The sequence below is a fragment of the Aulonocara stuartgranti genome (assembly GCF_965226115.1).
Source record: "Aulonocara stuartgranti genome assembly, chromosome: 1".
Lineage (NCBI taxonomy): Eukaryota > Metazoa > Chordata > Actinopteri > Cichliformes > Cichlidae > Aulonocara > Aulonocara stuartgranti.
Genome location: NC_138939.1, coordinates 26,876,410 through 26,903,023, shown reverse-complemented (window position 1 = coordinate 26,903,023; position 26,614 = coordinate 26,876,410). Strand labels below are relative to the sequence as shown.

The window sequence follows — 26,614 nt, the reverse complement described above, 5'->3', positions numbered from 1 at the left end:
AACAACTGGACCAATGACACAAAACCCCCAACAAACCAATCAACCAATGAATGAACAAACAAACAAACCAGCCAACCAACTGTTAATACAAATGGTACATAAAAAACAAAACAAAAAGCAAACAAATAAACAAAACAGCTGAATCGTTTAAGCATTTATTTTTCTCTTGACTTAGTCTTTTGTTAAATAAAAAAAAAAGGTTAAAAGTTTGGATCTTGGACTTGAACAAGTCCAAATGAATTAAACATCAGAATGCTCAGTGAGACTAAAACTAAAGATAAAGACGCAGTACAGGCTAACGGCAAAGAATAACTTTTAAATATGGCAGAAATGAGATAGAGCTATAAGGAAAATACACATCTGAGTCACAGATTCTTGCAATTTACTTAATTTTTCAATGAGCGTTTTAAGTGATACACATGATGTTTGCTTTTGTGTGCTATTAAGATTAAAGTAAAACTGGTCTAATATGAATAAAAGTTCAATTAGAAAACTAGCTATTTCCAAGGATTAACATACATTTTCTTGCCACTGTTCAATTGCTATTGAAAACTCTCTTACAATACATTATGTGGTGCCTTTCTTACTCTATCCTACTGGTCTACATGTACATGCCCCTCCACCACCCAGGGTAAGAGTAAAGGGCCAACGTCTATCTCTCATTAACCTACTGACTGGATAAATCAAAGTGCAGGGCAGAGAGGAGAACCCCAGCCTTGGCCATTCAGATAAGAAGAACACAACCTACACCAGCTCATACCCTACAGCTCAGTGATATATGGATCTGCAGAGGCTAATAGCAAAGTATTGACAGGGAAATGGTGTGCTTATCCTGCTCTCGCATGCTGGCGAGAGGTCCCCAAAGCAGATGGGATACACTTTAGGGAGAGGGAAAGAGGAGGGGGGGGGGGGGGGGGGGGGTGAAAGGATGAGATAGAACTGTACTGGGACAAATTAGAGTCTTTATTGCTTTACTTCAGCTAATTTGCCTCTGAGTTTGAGTCTACAAAATAGTTTAGCAATTTCCTTTCCACGTAAAAAACTGTAATTAGTGGCTGGACATAACAATAAATGTATTTATTTGAATGTAAATGTTCTGACTTCTCTGACAACCAACTCCAGATATCTACATCGTATTAGCCATTAAAGAAGATAGTGAAATATTTTATTGTGCTGGACATTTATAAATATTTCAGTTCTCAAACACTGCAAAACATAAGAAAAAGCACACAGCACAGAGTTTGCAGGAAATTCTAATGTTTCCAATAAATAATGTGAGATGAGAAGCATGTGGTGGATGCCTAGTAGCTTAACCGCTCTCCTGATTTACTTATTTTGCATGTCAATCCATATTTTTCATGTCTATAAAATACAAAACACAATGGCTACAGGCAGCAATATAGTTCTCCAACAAGAACCAGTAGATAAAGATACTGGCCGTCCTCCCACTAGTGGAGTTTGTAATGATGGAGTCAGTAGGTTATCACTGTGGCCGCTGCACCTTGTTCTAAGTGACAGCTTTATCTAGCACAACCTATTCTTCCTCTGATGTGGCTGAAGAGGCAGGAGATGCGCTCTAATGGCAACACTTCATCAACCTCTGAGAGGATGTAGAGCGAAACTGCAGCCTCTGATGTTAGATAAAGACATTGACACAGCTTGATTACCAGACCAGCTGTAATTTGGTTAAAGCCTGCAGTGCACTACACCTGCAGTAGTTTAGAGCTTGTAAGTGTCAGTGGATTCTTGAAAATTGAATTGACAGCGCTAAGCCTGTCATGCCATACACAAACAGGATGTAGTGCATGCGCTGGGAGTGCTGCTGTAATTGAAACAAGGACACAGTGTGTCCTCGATGATACAGCAACATTACAGAGGAGGTAAGTGAATGATTTTGGGTCGGTGTCGGCATCTGAAGACGTCACAGCACCTCTCTATGGCCACCAGGGGACACAGTGGATAACCGTAAATAAATGAATGAACAGGGAGGCTGAAGGAGATGTCACAGTTATTTCGTGGCTGAAAAGAAAATACACAAAACAATAGAGATTCTTATTGTGTTCATGTTTTTGAGGGGAAACAATTGGCTACTGTTGCTTCCACTGCGATCGAATACTGTTAAGAATCCGAGTCAGCATTTTCCAGGTGCTTATATTTATGAGTGGATTTAAAAAAAAAAAAAAAAAAAGACTGAAAAAAACTTATGCTGTTATCAACTCTGGAATATTATGAGCATGAATTTGCATCAATGAACAATGAGGGCGAAAACAATGCACTATCAAACGTTGCCAAATGCCTCTGTTCCTCTAAAGGAGACCACTTATGACCAACCTTACATCTGGATGCCAAGCACTGTGTGGGGGCCTGTCTATGACTATTATTACCCACTTGACGCCTTTATAGTTCCATGGCAGACATCCTCTTCAGCAGATCTAGAGACAGAGATGCAGAATGCCAAAGCAGCTCCACAGTGCCGGTGTGGGACAGTGGAGTTTTGTGTTGAAATAATTAGCCTGCTTAGCTGCCATCTGGGCTCTGGTTGCTTGTGTGTGGTGTGAGCCAGGTGCTTCATGGGTAATACCACAGAGAGACATACAGCAGATGCTCATGGGTAGTGCTGCCCACCTTGGCACAGACTTGGAATCGGCTATTCACAATACAAGTCTCGAGGAAGACTACAACAGACAGGACTAGTTTCTTGAAGCCCATTTTAGGGTTTTTTTTCCTAAACCAACTGCAGTAATTACTAAAGACGAGGTTAACGATGTCTGGTGGAAACAAAGTAAACTTCTTTTAAGTACATACAGTTCTGTAATGGGTTCCTCAGCAACTTTGCAAGTGAACCCAGTAAAAATCAGCAAAAGTGCATTCTGCTCAGATCTGAATCTGCGATAACCCCCATTTCATCCGACATAAAAACCAAACCAAACAATCAACACCCTTATCTATGAAACACAGGTGCCTTTTGATTACTGCTCTTTCCCAACACAGCTCAAAAATTTAAGGAGGTTTAAACATTTTTTGAGCAGTTCACTAGGCCAGTAACTTGATAAGAGCCCTGGATTTACTCAATGAGGAAGAAAGTTCCTGAGCAAGCAGCAGGCATGTGGTTGTTGTTCCCAGAGGGCTGGGAAACTGTATCTGCCCTGAAGGAGCATCCTCTTTGGTAAGCACTTCTTATCCAGGCCATCACTGCAGGCCGATAGCGGGTAATATCCAGTAACTGCAGCTTTATGGGCGATCCAATACTTGGATCAATCGCTAGGACAGGAGGAATGCCATTAACCCCTAAGATGTCTCTCCTTTTCTCTCTTGTTTTTGTTTCCTTCAAGTGGGTCTTTTATTTTTTTAAATTCTGACAGAGAAGTCAAGAATAATATTAATTCTTGAGAAAGAAAAAAGGAATGCTCCACATATCTCACTTTAGGATTTTTTTTAAAATTTCCCACAAAGCTCTCGCTGTCAGTAAAAAGTATAAGCCTGAATATCTCTTGTATTTCACCTTAAATTGGTTATCACTTAATGGTTAACTTCAGAGTGTCATAAAATAACACGAATCATTGTGAGATGAATAAGCTGTGTGCACATTAGTGTGAATATACTGTGGTGTTTCCATATGTAGGTTTGTCTGATTTCTATTTGGACTGTGGTGTGAGTAGAAAAAAAAAGGCTTAGGTTTATATTTCTATATCTACAGTATGGTTAAGCGTGTGTGTGTGTGTTTGCAGGGTTGTAGTTGAGAGTGTGTAAGAGTGTGCACATGTAGTGAAAGCTAGAAAGACAGAAAAGAGAGACTTTGTTTGAAACTCCCAATACTTTGGGGAGTATTGCCCCATATACTGTCCCGTGTGACAGAGCAAAAGAAAGCTCGAGTGAACCAAATATACGTAGCTCTCGCTGAGCATTTCTGTTGCTCTCACTGAATATAAATGGATAAATAGCTGCTGAAATGAGTTAAACATCATGAGAAATTACACTCATTGATACAAAGTGGGCATGCTCTACAAACATAATCACAAATGCATCATTGCAAATACAATTGATTATTTAAAAGGTAAAACTTACATGTACTACATTTTGTTTTAGTCACCAGGATGTCATATTTATTCGGGCGCATAGTTTTGTGATAGAGGTAGAGCAGTTCACTTCATATCAACCATAAACTGCACGGTGGAAATAGACAGCTCTTAAATTAAATCCCTGCAGAAGGCATTACAGACTGCCACTGTAACACTGGTGTGACAAAATCAAACAGAATCAAATGAACGGACTGAAGTAAAAGATTCTTAATTTAACTTGTAATATCCAATATGCATTATAATGTCTATTTTACTATTGTCTTACACAGGTGATGATTTACCACAAATTCTGTTTTTCTAGTCAAGCTGCTGAAAGTCTGCTGAAAGTAATGCATAATGTATTTTCTTAGTTAGCAATATAGTTATGTTGTTCTAATTTTCCCTGTAAAATAAGATGAAGAAAGCACTCACTCTCACTGATATGATATAGTGAAAGTTATTTCTTGTAGCAGTTAACAGACACATAGACATGTGTGGAAAACACAGCTACAACTGATAACTTAAACCGTTTAAGTCTAATGACAAAAGTTTCACTTACCTTGAGACCCCAGAGCGCGATCGCAGGTGTAGGAGAGGAAAGTTGAGCACATCCTCGTTTTTTTTTTTTTCCACGCAAATGTCAGAGGCCACGAGGCAGCTAGCTGCGTCTGACTACCTCACAGTAACAAGCCTGGGCGCGAGCGAGCCGTCCAGGCGGGCCGGTGGCTGGTTTGTTGGAGGGTTGGTCAACTGGCCTGGCAAGCAGAGACAAGGGGACAGGCACACGGGGAGAAGAGCTGAGCTGGAGTGGGCTCTGCTGGAAGGCTTTTTCGCCTCTCCTTCCCTGAATGAAAGCAATCCCTAAGAGTGAATGGGTAATGAGAGACTGGCTCCTGAGATTTTAGCTTTCTTAATCATGTTCATAATTAATTCAAGAACATTGATAATTTCATTACATTCTTTTTGTCTTATCAATAAATGATGTGCCTGCACTTTTGGTCTTGTGTATACGGGGAGAGAGGGAGGAAGAGAGGGAGAGAGAGGGGGACAAGAGAAGTAATACTGCACTAAAAGCACAGGAGATGGAAAATGATACAAACAGGGAAGTGGTAATTATAATCTTTGACCAAGCCACTGGAAGCACAATATGAAGTCAAGTGGCTACAAATAATTAATAAGGCCTCCTGGTGTGTGTGTATGTGTGTGTATGTGCACATGTGAGAGAGAGTATGTGAATGTGTGTGTGTGTGCTAAGAGTGAGGCGCAGGGGGAGGGTAAGTGCTGACAAATGTCTTTTCTGAACATTATTTCACCAGCCCTCTCAGTGGCTGTTTTTACAAAAGAAAATAACGTGACATCACCAATAAACAGCGCGTTCTCACCAACTGCTGCTGTGAGGAAGTCAGTAATACACTCACCTTTAAACAGGGGTAGAGGGTGGAGGATGCCTTGTCTTATAATGCCCTTCAGATCCAATAAGAGCTCAGGTTTCAGGAACATTAGTGCAGTGAAGCAGTTTTTAAAAGACCATTCTGCTCCCTCCCTTGTCTCCTCTTCATGCGCCCTCTGTCAGGTCAAGAAAAGAAGACAAGGAGAGCCATTTTCCATCTTCTGGCATATACAGTTTCGAGTTATTTGGCAGCAGGAATAATGAGATAATATGCATTTTTAATAGTTCGTCTTCAGAATATTCAATAACCCTTCACCTCTGTGCGTGCGCTTATAGATTCTGCGCTTTATCAATCGAACTTTCTGTTCAAAACTGAGCTGGAAATAGAACGAGAAGGAGGGCAGGGGGAAGAAGAAGGGGGGGTGAGAAAGAGGATGTAATGGATATCTCTGTTTCCTAAAAATGCTGTGAGGATGATGGAGTCTAAGGAAGGCTCTGATTCACAGCCTGCTCTTTTTTGCTCCAAAACAAGACAAGTAGATGGATGGCTTTGAGCAGCCTAATCCGACAGTGAGTGACTGCTCTGTCAAAGGTCTAATCTTCTCCCAGAATAGTGGAGTAGGCTGTTTATTCTGATCAGACGTCCTTGATATATAATCATTAACCTATTGCTATTCAAACTGATGCGGTGAGATATGCGATGTAAGGGGTTACCTTCACAGGAATACCTCCTGTACTCGATTTGTGTCCTTAAATAATTGGTTAGTGAATTTGTACATGAAATCAGGGTAATTTGACCCTAACAGCAGTGTGTTCGCACCATTTCAGGGCTGTTTGATTTCAGACGTTTTCTAATGGATTTCTAGCCTGTGACACACTACAATATGGATTGGTAAAGCTATATGAGGCATTAGAGATTCAAGTACTTTATGTCCTATTTATTCCTTATGTGCCACAGGCCCCCTATCTTGAGATATGACCAGCTCAACACGAGAAACCTTTAATAAAATAAAAAAGTAAAAAAGGGGAAAATAGAGATTTACAGCTGGCCATTCTGACAGTAGACTTGATATAAGGTGTTCATAACAAGTTTTGCATTTTATTCCTGGTCCCCTCACACACATTTAAATCATATTTTATGTGATCTATGTATGCAGCACTCATCCTCTCTCTGTCACCCAATCTCTCCAATGTGTCCCTCTTAAACAGATTGCTACAATACTTGTAATGATGGTCTTTCCCAGCTGTGCTGCAGGAGAGGGGAAGGGAGCAGCAGGCCATAGTATTACCATAATACCCGCTCCCTCCCTCCACTGTCCCATGGGCCCATGTGGGGCTCTGCATGGGGATGCAGGGCAACTCTGCTGTGGAGGGGACTCAACTGGCTGCCGGTCCTGCAGGCTGTGTGTGTGTGAGTGTATGCTTGAATGTGTGTGACTGTGACAGGGCTGAACCTGCCTGTGGGCGATGTAATAAAAGCGCCACACACTGCTGGTAGTGATGGTGGCACTGCTGCTGTAGCTGCAGAGAAGGGGATAAATATAAACCGGGCCCGCATCAAGGAGACGGCCCTCCAGTCACAGCCTGACTTACATCCTAATAATTAGGCCCCTTTCCAATAAAACAGGGATTTGTAGCCATGCATCTCTTTTTCTTGTGTTTGCTCCTGCAGTGGAAAGGATGCATGGTCTTGTGCAGTCTCTGGGTGAAGCAGAGGCTGTGAGAGGAATTGATTTCAACAGTATTATAAACAGTTCAGCAACATTTGCCCAGTTTAATCTAGACAATCAGAAGACTCTGCATCAGATTCTTCTTGTGCAATTGACATATTCATTTTCTACGAATATTACACAATTTCTATATTAAATTATGACATTACTTAGGGGTACTTTCGAGTACTTTACGGTTGTTGAAAGCATAAACCATCTGTCGTTTTCTTGAATTTGCACACATACACACACTCCCCGTCTCTGATAGAGCCTGATCGATAGATGAGGCATGCAGGTTGCTGTTGTGTGTTATCTTAAGCCTCCTAATGTGCCCTGGCTAATCTTTACTCCAACAAATCCTGACCTGAAACCTACTGCTTTCCTTGTGCTTTGTTCTGTGGACACACTTTCAAATTCAAGTCCTAGACATTCATTATGTGCACTTATTTCGTATTATTGAGCTAAATAAACTAGAGTGTGCTGAATAATATCCTGGAAGATATCCTGAAATCCCATGATCACAATTATGTGTTGAAAAAAGACACTTAATATTTTTCCAATAAAATAGCAATACACAGAGGGAAGGTTTTTCAGGTTTGAGGATTTCCAAAAGTCAAATTGAAAAGAGAGAAAGAAAAGCAGAACACTACATGCCGAGGGAGAGAGGGAGGGTGGGGAGGCAGTCTAGGCAGGGGGTATCAGGCTAATTAAAGCAAGCATTTGTCAGAGATTAAGCCTTAAACAGAAAAGGTCATCTGAGCACCAGAGCACACTGTTTCGCTGCTGTGCTCTTAGGGCAGTCTAAACCTTTCCCAGCTAAATGGTAAAGATGCTATTTGCCAGAGATGGGGGAAGGGATCGAGATCCCGACCAGTGACAAGAATGACACTTGGGTCATTGGTTCTTCACTGTCCATTACACATGCTGGTCAAATATGGCAATCGGTGTCATTTAGGGATGAAAAATAAGTGCTGGGACAAGATCAATAGATGCAGCCGTCTGTGCCGGCTGTGATTAATTGACTGTCACCAATTAATGGCCGGCCTGTTGCAAAGCAAAGCAATCGCAGTGGGACAATGGGTATTTCTTTCATTTTGGCCTGATATTGGTTATTTTAGGACAAGTTGCCCTGAAGTAAATTCATTAACCACTTCTTTTACAGTTTTGCAGGTTTGCTGTGGCACACTGGAAAGTGCCTCTGACAGCATCTTGTGTGTAAGGCGTACTTTGAAGTTGTTTTCAATGCAGGGATTAATATAGAATTATATGAAAGCTTGCACATAACATCCACATTGTTTTTTTTTTCAGTCCAATCGGATACAGTTACTAAAAATATTTGAATATGTTCCTGCTGCCTCTCCTTCAGAAGTCTGTATACATTAAAATATTCTCATTGTTTAGGGATAATGAAGAGTAACATTGAATAATGGCATTTAAATTGATTCTACACTGATGTTGCTCTCTAACTGATTTAACTTAAACATATTCATTACGTACATTTACTCCAAATGTTCTCTGGTGGTATGAAAAATGAGTGAGAACACATGGAAGCCTGTGATCCACCTAATAGACCACTAAACAATCAAACAAGTACTGGTGATGTTTTCAAACTGGGATCAGTGTACAAGGTTATTTTGAAGTCAGTCAATTCTAATCATATTAGATCTTGAGAAGATGTCCTGGCTTAAGATGCAATGTGCACAGGACATGTTGGTTTAGATATGAGTAATGGCTTTGTGGGGCTAAGCTGTGGGGCAGATGTAATTTGAAATACTTGTAGTGAATATTATGCTAATATTTGGTCACTCTGTATTGTTATTTATAAATTAGATCATTTAGGCATCACAAAATATTGCAATGCAATCGTTTTCTAACTGAATGAATGAGATATTTGTGGCATCTATTTAAGAGATTTTCAATTTGCAGTTAGTTTCTGTCATGCATCCCCCTTGATCTTTGTACGTTGCTGTGAATTTTCATTTTACAAAAACTATAAAGATGGAAATTCGAAGCTAAATATCTTGTTTTTACTGGGAGTGTATTGACCTATAGTGACCAATTTTCTTAATAATTTCTACCCAGTTAATCATTCTTTACTTAAAGTTTTGCCAGAAGTTCAATGTGTAGTGAGTTTACTAGAGAACAGCTATATTTGTTTACAGTGTAACCCAAATAGAAAGCAGTTGTGCTGCTGTGTGTATGAAAAGTTAATATTTTATTATTACATTTTTCTTACTACACTGAACCATTGAAGCCTCTTTCAGGACTTTATTTTGGAAGTTCATTTTTAAAATAATTTACCAGTATAATCTGTGGCATGCAAATTATACATCCAAAATTTCAGCATTCCCCTGGATGAAAGGTAGCTTTATAGATTTTTATAGGGAATACAGCTGCCTTGCCCATCAAATCCAGGAGTGTATTCTGTGAAAGAAAAATGTTGTAGTTTGCATCATATGCACACATGGTCATATTTGCATTGCAAAATGCAGTGATGTGCAACTTTCCCAAATACAACATAGTAAACTTGAAAATAGGAAATCACGTTTTAAACTATATGGAAAAAAAATGATGATATGTTAAATTGGGTTTGCTTTCCCAACTAATTATTGATGATAACCCCAATGTATTAATTCAGACAGAAGACCTATAATATGTGAAAAAAAGTTAAGTACTGTTGTTGTAATCATCAATGGATCCTCAACACATACAAGCTTTCTTAAATGAGCTCTCTATTTGGAGCACCAATAATCAATGCATTTCTGTTAGGCCTAAAGTCATTAGGACTCATTGCTTGGGGTCTCCACAGTGAGTTCTTACAAACATTTGTAAAACATGTTTTGTAATATGTAAAAAAAATACATTGCATTTTTTAAATCTCTCTTCTTTAGTTTGACATCATGGTTTCCATGATGTCAAACTAAAGAAGGAATTAATAAAGTACAACCTTAAAAGAATCCTTTAAACACACTGTTATGTGAAGTAAAGATACTGTATCAAGGCACCAGCAGATTGCTCTCAACTTAGCAATAGGCCTCCTGGCTCTAATGGGGAACATATTGTAGATAGTGTAGATAATGTATTTAATAAGACCTGAAACTAGTGATTGAAAGTGTTTACTGGGGTCACAGACATGAGAACCCAAACTGTCATTTTCCCACAGACTTTAGTACAACTGGACTTCGTTTAAAACCTGATGAGAGGTCTCCTTATTGCCACAACAAAGGTTTAAGGCTATTAAACCGTGGTTTCATCTTTCAGGCCTGGAAGGCACATCCATCTTGTATACACAGTTGTGAAAACATATTTGCCATGTTACTGATTTCTTTTTATTTCTTTTTCTTGCGGAACAGATTTTATCCTCCTAGGATCTGGTGTCCACATATGTGGACATTACATTTTGGGATGTCTAGACCAAAATACAAAATTTTGCTCTTATCCACTCACGAGGACATTATACTGTCACTGTTCTATCGAAATTTAATATGTGGATCTCATTTTTCTCAGAAACAAAAATCAAGTAAAAAACAGCAACTGGTAATTCTTTGTTTTTAAATTCATCAGGTCCCAAACAGCCCAAAAAGCAAAGAGAAATTAAATATGCATGCCATGAAAGAGTTTGGGTCTTAGGAGGTTAATATCAGACAAATATAAGCTGTGTAAAAAAATAAAAAATCATAGTTTTTAAACTATGACTTTATTTATTAAGGAAAAAAAATATCCAAACTTACCTAGCTCTGTGTGAAAAAGTATTTACCCCCGGAAACCTAATGACTGATTGTGCCACCCTTGGCGCCTAGAACTGCAATCAAGCCTCTGCAATAACTGTCAATGAAGCTTTCACATCACTGTGGAGGAATTTTGGCCAACTCTTCTTTGCAGAGTTATTTTAATTCAAACACACTGGAGGGTTTTCAAGCAGCAAGGACCTGTCAAAGCATCTCAATCTGATTTGGGTCCAGACTTCTTATTAGCTCACTCCAAACCTTCTTTTAAAGCTATTCAGAGGTCAACCCGCTCGTTGCATTTTAGATCACTGTCCAAGTGAACTTGAACTTCAGGGCGTGAACTGATGGATGGACATTCTCTTTGTAGGTTTTTTGTTAGAGAGCCGAATTCATGGTTCCATCAATGGAACTGGAAGCAGTCCCAGACCATGACACTACCACCACCATGTTAGGCAGAGTGTTGATGTGATGTTCTCTTTATGAAATGCTGTGTTAGTTTTATGCCACATTTAATGGCATAAAACCTTCTAAACTTCCAACTGTTGTCCTGTCAGTTCAAATATTATCCCAGATGTCTTGGGGATCATCAAGATGTTTTTGGATACTGTGAGATGAGCCTTTGTGTGAGCCTTTTTGGTCAACTTTATCAGACAGGTTCCATTTAAGTGGTGTATTTAACAGGTCTGGCAGCATTCAGGCCTGGCAGTGGCTAGTGAAACTGAACATGAGCATGTTTAAAAAAAAAGGTTAATCACAGTTAATTTATGATAGCAGGCAGTTAATTTTTCACATAGTGCCAAGTAGGTTTGGATAGTTTTTCCCCTTAATAACTCATCAATTAAAACTGAATTTTGTAGTAACTTAGTTTATGTTTGTCTGATATTAAAACGTCTCTGAAATCTAAAACATGTAAGCATGACAAATATGCAAAATAAAGTCAGGAGAAGGAAAATACTTTTTTAAAAATGTATAAAGTATGTATATACAATACTGAATGAACCACAGACAGGTGTAATGTCTGGTTTTATCGCCTTCATCAATATTGGACGTACATTTATCAAATAGAGTCCACATTACTCCTAACGCTTTTCTATTTCCGGTTTAAAATAACAATAGTTTGCTTAAACACTGGCAAGTGATAAAGCTATTGTGCCCTGGTTTAGCCGTGACTAGAATACATTACAACAAGATACTTGTGTGTGTCTTCTTCACTGTCAAACCCAGTGAAGAAGACATAATTTTAGTATTATAAAATTACGGGTGAAGGGCAACTGTACCTGTTTCGCGAAGTACCGCCTTTTGACCCCTCTGGGTTTCTGTAGTTGTGAGGCTCGGCGCGCGACGCAGCGGTTTGGTGGGAGATTTGTACCTCTTCAGGGAAGTGAGTTACATTTTTAATGAAAAATGGCTCTGAACTACCAGGCATCTACCCTCTCTCTCACTTTGCCAATTTCCTGCCAGATATGCCTCGGAAAGGTAAGCGTCGTTCGATTTTTTAACCTCCTCGTTAGCGCCTATGGTTTGGTAAACAAACTAGGCAAACTGTTTCCTACATGAGTTAAACGGAGGTGACCGTTGTTTGTTGTGTTTGGTTGTGCTAGTGGGTTAATTTGCTCGTGTTTTTCTCGGTGCAGGTTAGGCAGCCGGTTATTTGTTCCAACCACCACGTGTTCTGTTCATCCTGCATGGAAATGTGGTTAAAGAAAGCTAACCAGTGTCCCACCTGCAGAGTCCCCATCACAACAGAGAACCCCTGCAGGGAAATCATCGGTGAGTAGTTGCGGGCAAACAAAGGAAAGCAGGCTTGAAGCAGAAGAGAAGAGGTGATCTGCCTGCCTGCAGCATCTCACAGCTGAGTCTTCTTTTCATTGTGCTCTCAACAAAGCACGGCCTCAAGTTTTGCAGGCAACTTTCTATGAGCCGTGACGTTTGTTTTGTTAGTAATATCCCCAAGTTGACGATTTCAGTTAATAAAGCAAGTTGGATCATATTTAGTGAGATTGCTTGTTGCAGCTTCAGAGTAAGTCAGCATAAAAATAACTCCTTTATGAACGCAAGCATTGTTTGCAGTGTTTAAGCGTTTGACAGGGGCTGGGGGATCCATCCTTTCCAAATGCTTATTGGAAAACTGTTGATTTTCTTACTGCAGGCTTACCTGCAGTCTGTAAAACTGTATTCCCTTATCCATAAAACAAACTGGCTACAGTTTATGCAGGCAAAGGTAGCACGAGGTGATATATCTAAGACAGTTGTACTGAAAAATAAATGTTTTAGGTTTCCTTTGAACTTGTGTGAGGCATATTTGAATATATGAATTTTATGTATTTAGTTTTAATCATACAACCCTGCTGTTTTCCAGCGTTTACTCTCTATTTTTGTTGGCAGATCAGTTTGGATTTCTTTGTAACAATACCAGACAGTACTCACTGACATGCAGACATATAGCTAAGCTTAGCCCCAAAAACTTGATTCAGACTTGATTGTTTCAGTCATTCACGGACCTGTTTCTTGCAAAAACAAAGACTTTATTATTGCAGTTGTTTCACCTGTACCGTTGGAATTTTAATATCAATCATTGGCCACTTGATTAGATACACTTGTTGATGCATTTATCTAATGCATATATCTATATCTAATCAGTTACATGAGAGCAACACAATCCATTTAGACTCAGAGATGTGGTCAAGCGAACCTGGTGAAGTTCAAATAGAGCATCAGAATGGGGGAAAATGTAATTTAAGTGACTTTAAATGTAACATGGTTGCTGGGATTTTCCCACGCAAACATCTGTAAGGTTTATAGAGAATGGTCTGAAAAAGAGAAAATATCCAGTGAGTCCCATTTTCCCTGATTAAAAATGCTATAATGATGCAAGAGATCAGATGAAAAACCAGACTGCTTAGAGTTGACAAGAAAGCAACAGTAATTCAAATAACCACTTGCTACAACTAAGGTGTGAAGAAGAGCATCTCTGAATGCACAATAAGTCCAACATTGAAACGGATGAAACACCAGGTGCCGCTCCTATCAGCTGTGAATAAGTAACTGAGGCAACAATTGATATGGGCTCACCACAGCGGGACAGCAGAAGACTGGGAAATTGTTGGCTGAGTCTCGAGTCTTCTGCTTTGATATTTAGATGGTAGGTCAGAATTTGGTGAAAACAATATGAATGGATCCATCCTGCCTTGTATAAACTGTTTTCTGGCTGCCGTTGGTGTAAATGCACATAGGATATTTTCTTGACACACTTTGACTCTCCTAGTATCAGCTGAGAATTGTTTAAGCATCACAGCCTTTCCTGAGTGTTTTTGCTGATAAGTGCACCACTTTGAGTACTCACAGAGTACTCATCTTCTGGTCGCTGCTTTCAGTAGGATAACACACCATGTCATAAAGCTCAGACTGATTTCTCAAAGATTACAATGAGTTCACTGTACTTAAATGGCCTTCACAGTCACCAGATCTTAATCCGCCTTTCGGAAGTGGTGGAATGGGAGATTAACATTATGGATGTTCAGTCAACAAACCTGCAGCAACTGTGTGATGCTATCATTTCAACATGGACCAAAATCTCAGAGGAATATTTCCAGCACCTTGTTGAAGCTATACCATAAAGACGTGAGACAGGAACGTGTGAAAAGATTAAAATAAAGAGATAAATCATTTTAGAGATTTCCTTTAACCCAATTTGGTCTTGTTTTTTTTGTTTTTTTTTGTTTTTTAAGATGTATTTACCAAATAAACAATCTTTGTGCTAAAAAGAGAACATGTAAGCAAATTATTAAAAGGAATGTTACAAATGATGGTCTTCTCTTGTGAAAATCAGTCACAATTTCCCTGTGCACTATAAATTTGCCTGCATTTTACATGGCAGCACCTCAAGCCTTGAATGTTCTTCAGTTTTACGCTTGCCTCTTTATTACTCTTATGTTGTGCTAAGGTAACAACAAAGCCACATAAAAGCCAGCTGATATTACTTGGAACATTACTTAAATGTGTTTTGTGGTCTATTGTGTTAATCATTTACTGTACTTGTGTGCTTGTGTTACAGGAGGAACAAATGAGGGTGATCACAGTGATAGTCCTTCTGTGAGAAAATGTCTCAGAAAAACGAGAGGGGAATTAATTTTACGCGAGTATGAGGTATTGGTTTGACGTGCTCTGTTATGTTTAGTATGCTTTCCTATGTTTATTATTTACAGCCGTTTAGAAAAAAAAGAGTTAATAAAAGTATAATCACAGCTGTATTAGTATCTCACTCGATATCATTATTTCCAAATGATATTTTCATTTTTTTTCTCTCTCTCTAACAGGAGGAAATTGAAGGGCTCATGAGAGAAAACGAGGAGCTGAAAACCAAAAATCAAAGCTTGGAGGAGCAACTGAAGACTGCTTTGGATCCCTGCAGCATTAATATAGTGCAACTGGATGAACAAAGGGTCGCTCCATTTGTCCTGGAGGAGTGGACAAACAAGCTGCGAGCAGCCACAGATGTCTGTGATAAAGTAAAGAAAGACATGGATAAGCTCAAAGAGGTATGAAGCCTGTAACATTTAGGACATTACAGGTTTCAGTAAATTGACCCTTAAAGCAGGAATTCACTGTTTTCTGATAGATGCAGTTAGTTCACTGTTCGGTATTTTAGTTGTCTAAAGAGTGTTTTAATGAAACAGTTGAAAGTAGACATATTAATTGCATGTAATTATTCCGATTTATTACTTTATATAAGGAAAAGCGTTCTGGTAGTATTATTTTTTTTACCTGCTTGATTCTTGTATTCCAAGTAAAGCTAAATGGATGTTGCTTCGAAGTTTATTGCGCTCGATTACTTGTTTTACCACACAATATATGGACAAAAATTCTGTACCACCTACATATTACACATGTGGGAGCTGCTCAGCCATTGAAATCCACGTCAAACAAATTTTGTGCCGATTGTATATGCAGGAAATAAGAAATTTCACAAACTGATTTCCTGCAGTGGTGGCATCCTGTTATGGTATCACGCTCAAATTCAATTTTTTACGATTTATTTTTATTTTCTTGCTCTCCCCAGAAATGTTTGTAAAGGCAGTCTGCATGGCTAGGTGCTTTATTTTGTATGTATTTTTTAAAATATACCTCTGGCAATGGGACTGAAAATACTTGAATTAGATTAGATGGAGATTAACAGGTGTGGTCCAGTACTTTTGTCCATATAATGTAACTTGCTGTTTTTTGTTTGTTTTGGAATAATAGAAATATTTTGATAATGTTTACTTTACCACCTTCAGGCAAATAAGACATTGCGGTCTCAAAATGTCGACCTTGTGCAAGAAAACATGAGACTGAAAGCAGAGGTGGCTAGCAGATCTCCTCAGAAGTAAGTATCATGTATAACCTTTGCCCTCAATATCTAAGAATCTTTTTAGGTTTATACTTGAGCATAGTCTTAAAATCACACACACAAAAAAATCACACTTTCATAAGCAGGTTAAAATAAGTCAATTTGGAATCCAGCTCAGATCAACTGGAACTGTGATGGCACCTCTGTTTGTGTAACACCAGCGCGTTAGGAGTAGCTATGGTACAAATGAGACGAGGAAACGTTTTGGAAGGCAAGACCAGATCAGAGCAGACTGAAGACGGGCAACACACATTGCGCCATTGACTAAATAGTAGGTTGAGAAACAGCCCAGCATGCAGCTTGGGTGTGAGTTGCTGCTGCAGTATAAAGGTGGCGCAGTCAGACAGAAGTGCTTGAGCACATATGCATCCTAAACTGTAATACTTTCCATAACCACCAAGAAGCTCACATCTGCCAAGCCCGGAGTTTGATTAAAGATACGATGACTTACAAATCAATGCAAGGTTTTGTAAATAACTACCTTTGTGGGTTTCTTAAGTCACAGTTAAGATAAAAATATTATTCTATGTCAATTTTGCAATTGAGGAACCTTGGTTTTTTTCTCATTGTAATACTCAATTGCTGCCATTAGTCGATAAGGTCCACTCTTGCAGCCACTCTTGCTGCTGAGCATCTTCTAGTAATAATGTGTTCTTGGCTTACTGGGTTGTTATTATAGATTTTAAAATGATTACTTCTGTTTTAATAATGAGGATTTGCATGTTGAATACTGAGTTTTTGATTCATGTTGTAGCCAGAGCCAGGCTGACATTAGTCACTCCTATGTGACATAGATGCCCTTTTTTTTTCTGTGAAATCGCCATTTACAATCTTTTTCTCCCCAAAAGAAAAATGTAAGGTTGTTTTTATTTATATCTCAGTTTTTGTTGAGTTTCTACATTTGATTTTTTTTTTAAATAGACTACATTTCAAAGATTAACAAAAAAAAATATTGAAAAGTATTGAATTTTCTGTTCTAAATTAAATACTAAATGATCTGTCGCCAGGTTTGGCCGATACACAGTCGCAGCACTGGAAGCTAAAATTCAGCAGTATCAGCGCGATGTGGACCACTTGAAAAGGGCTCTTGAGCGCAGTGACCAGTACATTGATGAGCTGGAGAGTCGGATCAGGGTGTCTGAGAAGAAATCTCTTGAAGTGCAGGAAGCGTGTGGGAGTTGCAAGGCTGCTAAGGAAACTCTCACAAAGCAGCAGAAAGTCAACATGATGATGAGAAGCTTGAGTGACAATGAGAGGAAGTTGATCTGCAGCAATCCAGAGGCAGAATGTGGCACATTTTCTAGAAATCACAGTTTGATGTTGATGCCATCCGCAGATCACAAAGATTTCAGTAAAAATCTGACAGGAAAGCAGAAAAACGAGGCCTCGGAAGGCACCTCCTCTGAATTTTTGCCCAGTACTCCATCATCTGCTTTCCGCTCCCTGACTCTGAGAAGCCCAGGCATCCGTGAGAAGAAAGTTGCATTTAAACCTGGGTCTTATCTAAGGAGGCTTGATTTTGAAGAGGTTCCCAGTCCTGATAAGAGCAGTACCACACTGGAGAACCAATTCAACAGTGTTGAGAAATTCCCCAAAGGCTTGCCTCCAAATGACTTGGAGCCCTCAAAGTCTGTCTTCTGGGCAGGCTGGGACAAATCCAACTCTGACCAGTCATGTACAGGTTCAAGTAAAGGAAGCTCTATCAAGGGATCCACTAATTTTGTGGTTGATGAGTCAGATAGTTTCCACATGTCCAGTGAGGCCTGTATGGATGTGGCCTACCTGAACAAAATCTCAGAGTTGGACTCCATGATGCTGGAGGGTGAGAGTTCCTGTAGTCCAGGGCTCTCTGTTGATTCCTGTCTTTCCACAGATATGGACAACACCCTAGTTCCAGAGCCTCAAACATTCCCTAATGCCTTGTCAAGCCATGCTGGTAAACCAGTGACGCACAACAAGCATAACAATCACCAACCTTGTGACAATAAGGAGAGCATCTTGAACGACAAAGAAACTCCAAAAGGTTCAGCAGAAGAAGGTTGTGCTGCATTAGTCTCTGGTAGGAAGAGTGGCGTCTGTGGAGGGGCCTCTCACACCGAAGAGCTATCTTTTGATTTGCTGTTTGATCCTTCGGATGAGAATAAGGCCGGTCCCTCTGGCTTTCCAGCAAGCCAAGATCATGATCTTGTAAACCCCTCCTCTTCCTCCTCTGGCTACACTGCTGGTCAGCCTGTGAGCACAACAAGAGACAGACACACGCTGAACAGCAGTCAGCCAATAAAGAGAAAGTCCCACAGTCCCTTTACCATAAGCAGTCCCACCAAACATTCAAAGCTCATGTGAAAAATGTCAAAACAAACATGTGTTCCTGGTGCACTACTCTTGGTACAGTGTTATGGTGATTGTGTGATGCTAGGGTGTAACTTATTGTTATTTGTCTCTTGTAATATTACAAGAATTAAGCTAAAACGAGATAGGAATGTCATAGTTTTTGTGCAGTGTGCTTGTAGGCCTCATTAGTGATGTGCTAATGCACACTGATCACACTGGTGATCGCATTGTAGTCCTAACCCATGCTGTTTTGTTCTACTGTAGTTGGGGCTGAGACATTTTCCAAGTATACCTTCAGCCTTGTTTTCTGTATTCTGCTAATGTGGTCTTTGGACTTTCTAATGGCTTGTAATACTGAAGACAGATGAATATGACTGTCATTAAAAATTGCTGAATTAGTAGTTGTAATGTATATTAGGAAATGAAACGGGAATGCATTAAATAGTCAAAAAATTATGAAAATTAATTTTGCCTTTCTGTATGGTTTGCATTGCCTGGTCCAGTAACTCATCACTGACATTGGGGATTAATATGTTGTGTACCAGTTACATTTGTTTTTTTCCCTCACACTGTCCATATTTTTTCTATTTTTGCTGGTAATTTTGCAACACATTAAACCAGTAATAAATTTGTCGCCACTGAAAGTGGAACCAACACTGCAAAACATGCTGCCTGTAACGACGCACATTAGAGACCCCACGCACACGAAATCCATTGGCGCAGAAAGCGCCTTATTTATTATGCAAATTTAACGATATCGTGTATATTTCACATACCTCTAATCGCTGCATGAAATTTTAATTGGGGAGCCGTTGTGGTTTGAATAAATGAAGTGTTAATTCATTGGGATTAATTAATTTAGGTAAAGACTGTGTACAAGGTTACACTGGTGTATTAAATCAATTTGTTTAGTGCTCATCTGGCGATGATGGGCTCTAATGATAAAGGGGGCGGTGTCAGTATTTCCAAGGGTTAATATGAGAAATGGGACTGTGGGCCAAGAACCACTGGAAAACCATACAACTTTTACAACAAAAAATACATTATTAAAATAGTTTAATATGTCTATACCGATGCCTACAAGCTTAAAATTGCTTATTTATTAATTTCATATTAAATATAGACCTCGTGTTTTTGTGTGTATATTTTCCCTAATACTCGATTGGAAACAACTTTCTGAAATCAGACGTCCAGCCTAAAATAGACAGATGCTCAATTCTGCGGCATAAAGTCAATATTATTCGGCCTCCAGTTAAAAGATAAGGCCTACAGGCACTGGGAACGGCGAGGTTCTGTGGCTGGGAGGAGAGGAGTGAGCCCTTAAAAAACGCAGGCATCCAGTCTCCAGATGTTATTGCCTGCCCTGTGAGCAGTTTTTATCTGTCAGCCTGTTCACTGTTCTGGCAGTTTATGTCTCGCGAGAGCAGCCGAGCACGGGCTTGACGAGATCTGAGGCGCTCAGGTGTAAGAGCCTCTCTCATCCCCAGCAGTGGGAAACAGTAGACAGATAAGTGCGTCTGAGAGACTGCAGGCATCTCTGTGATCTCCGGGCTCAAGGCTGCACTCGGCGCACTATACAGCGAACTACACTGCGTCATTACTGGATAGGCAAAGGATCACTCTGTGTCTGTGATTGTTTTCTAGCTCTTGTAGCCGTTATCCCCCTTCTTTCCGTGCACTTTAATTGGAGAAGCTCGCCAAGATGATGTCCATGAACAGCAAACAGCCGCACTTCGCCATGCATCCCTCTTTACCCGAACACAAGTATACCACCCTGCATTCCAGCTCGGAAGCTATAAGGAGAGCCTGTCTGCAAACTCCACAGGTAAACCATCCCCGAAAACTTTCGCTTTGTCCTTGTTTTTTTTCTTCTTCTTTTTTTGTTACTTGCCTAAGCTGCTTGCAGCACTGAGCGCTGTCTGTGCCTAATAACAAGGGCTGCTCCAAGGCACATTCAGCCAAGACGCGCACTTAATGTTTTTTTCATGTATTCCACAGCAATCACTGGAAGAGTCTGTGATCTTTTTGAAAGCATGCTCACGCAACGCCGGGCTTTACTGTTTTTGTATTAATTTTTATGACTTGCCGCTTCTGAAGGAATACTCCGACTCTGTTATGTGTCGCCAAAAGTCCCGACTGACAGATTCATTTATGCTTTTTTCTTTTTTTCTGTCGCCTTCCTTTTTTCTTCACGTCCTTTCCCATTTCTTACTCACTTTGAAAACCTTCATTCTCCCCCTCTCTTTCTTTCTGTCTTTCTTTTTTTTTTTATCCCCCCCTCTTGCAGTTACAGAGTAACATATTTGCAAGCCTGGATGAGACGCTGCTGGCTCGGGCTGAGGCTTTGGCGGCCGTGGACATCGCCGTGTCCCAGGGCAAGACGCACCCGTTCAAGCCCGACGCCACCTACCACACGATGAGCACGGTGCCATGCTCGTCGACATCCACCGTGCCACTAGCCCACCACCATCATCACCATCACCACCACCACCACCAGAACCTGGAGCCACCGGACATTATGGACCACATCAGCTCGCCATCTCTCAGCTTAATGTCCAGTGCGCACGACGTGGCGGGCGGCGGAGGTGGCGGTGGCGGCGGAGGTGGCGGTGGCGGGCTCATCTCCACCTCTGCTCACCCGCACTCTCACATGCACGGTTTGAGTCACCTCTCCCACCAAGCTATGAGCATGAACTCACCTCTCACCCACCACGGGCTCTTACCGGGCCATCACGGGGGAGGTCAAGGCGGCCCTGGGCTCACAAACAACGGACTTCCCTCCATTAATGACTCGGACACAGACCCAAGGGAGCTGGAGGCTTTCGCGGAGCGCTTCAAACAGCGGAGGATCAAGCTGGGGGTGACACAGGCGGACGTGGGCAGCGCTTTGGCTAATCTCAAAATCCCCGGCGTTGGATCACTGAGCCAAAGTACAATTTGTCGATTCGAGTCTTTAACTCTCTCCCACAACAACATGATTGCGCTCAAACCCATCCTCCAGGCCTGGCTAGAAGAGGCCGAGGGGGCCCAAAGGGAAAAAATGAGCAAACCTGACATTTTCAACGGAGGAGAAAAGAAACGCAAGAGGACCTCGATAGCAGCCCCAGAAAAGAGGTCTTTGGAGGCTTACTTCGCTGTACAACCTCGACCGTCGTCTGAGAAAATAGCAGCTATAGCTGAAAAGTTGGACCTGAAAAAAAATGTGGTACGAGTGTGGTTTTGTAACCAAAGACAGAAGCAGAAGCGGTTGAAATTTTCCGCGGCTCACTGATGGGCGAGGAAGAGAAGTTAAAAAAAAATTTAAAAAAAAAAGTTGTGTGACTGAATTTGGGGACCAAGGGACACCGAGACACCATTTTCAGTCTTTTGTCTCCAGCGATTTTACACGCTGGTGCACAATGGACTTTAGATACCCATTTTATGAGGCTTCATATATCCTGTTTATTTTCACGTTATCGGTGAATGTGAAGTATGCAAATAACAGATTACACAAACTTGGCTCAGATGTTACCAGGGAAAAGTTTAGCGACGTCGACATTGCCTTTTAAATAAAAGAAAACAAAAGAAAAAAACTTGTGGAAAGAGGTAATTTGCTCGATACTATAGCGAGTTATTTTCTCCGAATAGGCCTGTTATTTTGAAGTATAGCCATTTACGAATTACCTCACTGATTGTTAAATGTGGTTTGGGTTTGATCTTTTCTGTCGTTGATATAGACTAAGTCATGACTGTTCATTTATTCATCCGTTCATTTATTCTTATTTGGAGGCTGCTACGAACTGAAATTTAGTTGCAAACTTTTTATGGCTATCGGAAAAATAATAATTTTTCAGGCCTGCATGAAATCCTAATTCACGGGAAGTAATTTAGCCTGTGTGGGCTGTCACATCTGCAGATATATTTATTTTGAATTTGCACAAAGGACCCTTTAGGTTTCTAGATCGGCTATGTCGAAATGCGTTTGTATATACAGACATCACTTTATCACTTACCAGAGGTGAGCTCCTGTATTCTGGAAACAAAATTAATAAGGGGGAGGGGGTCTATCTGCACCATTGGCATCACTGGGAAAAGTTTCAGACAGATCAGAGCATGATAGCTCTGTCTACATCATTAAGGAGAGATCGCAATCAATAAAAGGGGTTTTTCGTTCTTTCATGTGTTTCAGTTTGCAGTGCAAACACTCTATGCATTGGAAGAAGAATCACTGCATAGCCTACAGCAGAGTTGTCTACTGCTAGACCTTATTTTGTGGATGGTGTAAGTCACTGTTTAATGCCTGTTTTCACATTGAGATCACCACGTTGTTTGTCGTGTTAACTGTTACGGAAACGTTGTGTAAGTAATATTTTACTTTGTGCACAAAAGTATGTTTACAAAAACTGCGGCGACATGTGCATCATGGAGAAAATGTCCCACTGTCTCCTTCCCTCTTTCACAACTTCTCCACTCTCCTCTGTTGTCCTCTTACTTTCATTGGTACTATTCATCCTGTAAGCCAAATCCAACAGGGAGGTGTGTTCCAGCAATCTTCTAATAAATCAAAGAAAGAAAACTGTGCTTTTCCTGGTTGTGATTCGGCCTGCACGGCACACGATTATCAATGTTACTGCTGGTGCAATAGTTTAACGCATTACTATGGCCACGTGATAAAGCGTTTGGTATGGTTTTAAATGGCGTAGCTTTATTCTAATCAGCGATATAAAACTCATTATAATGGTTGTATATACATTTGCCTAATTTTAGAGGATAATATTAAAGTTTAAAGTTTAACTTTTGAAAGTTAGATACGTATAATTTTACATTTTTGCGCCGTTAGTTTCTCTATTATTATTATTATTATTATTATTATTATTATTATTATTATTATTATATAAACTAATATAAGTTTTACTTAAAATGTTTGTTTATTTTTTCTATATTATAATATTTATTTGGTATAGTAAGTAAATTGCGAGGCTGTATTTTAGTTGTCCTTACCTTTTATTTAAACATCTGAACATAAAATAGGATGAATTAATAAGTAATAGGCTGTTAAAGGAAAAAGTTTTCTTCCTATATTGACACAGGCCCAACAATCAACATTTAATGAAGTTTTAATGTAGAATAACTGAGCACTGACACCAGAGAGAGCGAGAGAGAGAGATGATAGAGAGAGAAAGAGGGTGAGAGAGAGAATGAGAGAGAGGGAAAAAGAAAAAGAAAAGTTGATTTTCTTTTTAAAAATGACCACTGTGTGACCTCTACCCCCTCCAAATATTTCTGTTCACTCCTAACTTGCAGATAGGCTATATCAATTTTTTTTTTTTTGTGGGGCTTCACGTTCGGCTGCATTCATAAAGAGGAATTTTTAAGAGCATGTAATGCAATATTAATCGCGATTTGCTGATATAAAATGCAATATTTTCAGACAGCTTTCGGGGGTTTCAGGGGAAGCAGGCGGATGAAGGAAGTCGCTGTTAAATAGCAGAGAAAGCTGCTCTTTATTGCTTTTCTTTAGCTTTTGGCTACACGGACAGAAGACAGCGAATCCTTAACGTAAGTAAAATACTTTTTTGTTGAATTTTTAAGAAATTTTGTTGGTCATTTGTAACTTTTTTTCTTTTTTAAAGATTAGCATAGACGTATGTCATTTTGAATGAAAATATATATATTTTTTCTTCTGCAATTGCTTTCCCATTTAAATTGTAACAGGCCTGCTTCGTGGCGTTCCCCACTGCTAGCCTTATTCCACTACTTCATTCGTTCAATTCTGTTAAACATAATTTTGTAAATCTAATTTAAAAATTGAGGAAAATTGTGAAAAAAATAATAAGAAATTTGTTTTCGTTGTGAGAATATTTTTCCAAACGCTGTTCTTTCGCGACACAGACTTTCTAGGAAAAAAGAAAAGAATGAATGAAATGTAAAAAAAAAAAAAAAAAAAAGCTATTTGCTCATTAAGTGATATTGCAAATTTCCTGTTAGAGGTTGCCGCTATCACAGAGTCCTTTTTGTTGCATTGTTACGAAATAGTACAGCTGTTATATATATATATCTATATATCTATATATATATGTGTGTGTGTGTGTGTGTGTGTATATGTATACACAATGGCTTAAAAGTTTCACCACCTCATACTATCTACTGAGAGTAACGCAACACCGCTGGCACTGAACATACTCCACGCGCAGCACCGCACACGCCACATGGCAATCATTTCAGCACCACGAACAGCTCCGTTGGCGGATTGAAGAGTAATACATTATTGAAAGCCTATATCAAACAGCTCTGGGGTGCTGTCTCTCTGCACAGGGGCTCTGGATGAAGTCGGACTGTCTGCCTGCACAATAGCCTCTAATATGTTAATGGCCGTAGGGGATGCCTGAGGTACCATCCCCAGCTGCCTCGCCTACCATATGTCAGCCCGTTACGACAGAGTCCTCTATTAATCAGGGGGATATTTCATCAGCAACCTCACCGATATCATAACCCTTAAAGTTCTATCAATAGTCGACCGTGCCGGCGCCCGATCATAGGTATCCTTAGTGCCTGGGCCTAAAAGGGCCGTCCTCCTATAATCGTGTCTAGATCGTTTGAGTTACCCCATCCCGTCCCATTTCACTTCAGGTGTCCCGTTTGAGCCTTGTTACAATGAAAAACTAGATGATTATTATTATTATTATTATTATTATTATTATTATTATTATTATGTAACAGTGTTAATCACCGCCTTTCTTTCCTCTTTTGTATTCTTGCATAGGCAGCGATGGATTAATCACGGAGCCTACCAAAGGATCTCATAACTTAATTCCTTCAGGCTTCTAGTCAGGGGAGTAATTAATCTATACCGTGGATGTAAATAAGAGGAAATTGGATTCCTGACAGACGAAATGAGAGACTCTCTGACACCACGTTGGCAAATAATGATTTCACCACACGTTATGGTAACGCAGGCGCTTAGATTTATGAGAGCACGACTTTTTAGTATAGCTCTGAGCGGAGGGGAGTGGGCCTACCCTAATCGTAGCTGTTAGACGCCCAGGTTAAGATGGATTAGATCATTAGAATTACAACACTTCGAGCTGAAAGTTAAAGGAAATGGAAAGCTCTAACATACTGCGTTGGTTAAGCTTTTTTTCCTTCTTCTTTTTCTTCCCCAATTGGCTTATGCTTTGTTCTTGCTTTGACATTGTTACACCCAATTTATAGAGTTTCTTAAAACAACATCAGTAAAACATATCTAAGATAAGAGCTCCCAAGGAGGGACCCCGCTGATCTAACAATAAGCAAGAAGGAGGCCCTTTTGGACGGAAATGTCAAACCGGGGATGTGGATGCGTAGATCCCCCAGATCTGCACTCATTTCCCACTTATATTTGCTCAGTAATCCGCTGTGGCAGCCCTCCATCGCCCGGGACCTGGTTTGAGAGGCAATGCTGTTGACACAAGGGTATATTTCAATCACAGAGGGTTCAGAGTCAGACGCACAACTTATTTGTCTAATAAATCCGTCATTTAGTAAGAAAAATATTTGATCTTGAGGGGCTGACCTCTTGCCATGTAGCTACTGACAGATAAAAATGGGCAGCCTATGTATGCTTCACGGATATGCAAGTAGGCTGCATAGCATAAAGCGCAATTTAGATTCATATTTGTATGGCGCCCAGTCAAAGTCCCCCCCCCCCCCCACACACACACACTTATTGTGGCATTTGCTGTCAGAAACTAGAGTTGGAAAACGGAAACGTTTTTTTTTTTTCAGTGTTGAGGAGAAACGAAAGGTGAACCAGTTAAGAAGTCCAGACACTGACTAATTTTTATTTATTTTTAACATATATTTGTTAAAGTTTTTACAGTTTCATAGTTTCTTATGAATCACGTGCTTATAGCTCTGAAATAAAACATTTAACACACTGAACGTTTGTTTTGATTTAACAAACTATAAAAATAATAGAAACACACACACACACACACACACACACACACACACACACACACACACACACACACACGTAAGCTAGATGAAGT

At 39.9% G+C, this 26,614-nt stretch overlaps 2 protein-coding genes and 1 long non-coding RNA gene across 4 annotated transcripts; 2 read left to right on the top strand and 1 right to left on the bottom strand.

Moving 5' to 3' along the window:
- Positions 1-4,659: 4,659 nt before the first annotated feature.
- Positions 4,660-12,244, bottom strand: LOC309704130. 2 transcript variants are annotated; one of them, XR_014276153.1, is made up of 3 exons: positions 12,163-12,244; positions 5,477-5,624; positions 4,660-4,813 (listed from the first exon to the last, which is right to left on the bottom strand). It is a non-coding gene; the product is annotated as an uncharacterized lncRNA (long non-coding RNA). The 2 variants fall into 2 exon arrangements; XR_014276154.1 differs by lacking the exon at positions 4,660-4,813 and adding an exon at positions 4,842-4,919.
- obi1 (ORC ubiquitin ligase 1) lies at positions 12,195-19,193 on the top strand. The gene is made up of 6 exons (XM_082529016.1): positions 12,195-12,361; positions 12,520-12,655; positions 14,940-15,031; positions 15,202-15,423; positions 16,162-16,250; positions 17,282-19,193. The coding sequence occupies exons 1-6, from the start codon at positions 12,290-12,292 to the stop codon at positions 18,615-18,617; spliced, it is 1,947 nt and encodes a 648-aa protein (XP_082385142.1). The 5' UTR covers positions 12,195-12,289; the 3' UTR covers positions 18,618-19,193.
- Positions 19,194-20,084: 891 nt separating this feature from the next.
- On the top strand, positions 20,085-23,125 carry pou4f1 (POU class 4 homeobox 1). Its single transcript, XM_082529052.1, has 2 exons — positions 20,085-20,430; positions 20,893-23,125. The coding sequence occupies exons 1-2, from the start codon at positions 20,308-20,310 to the stop codon at positions 21,874-21,876; spliced, it is 1,107 nt and encodes a 368-aa protein (XP_082385178.1). The 5' UTR covers positions 20,085-20,307; the 3' UTR covers positions 21,877-23,125.
- The last annotated feature ends 3,489 nt before the right edge of the window (positions 23,126-26,614 follow it).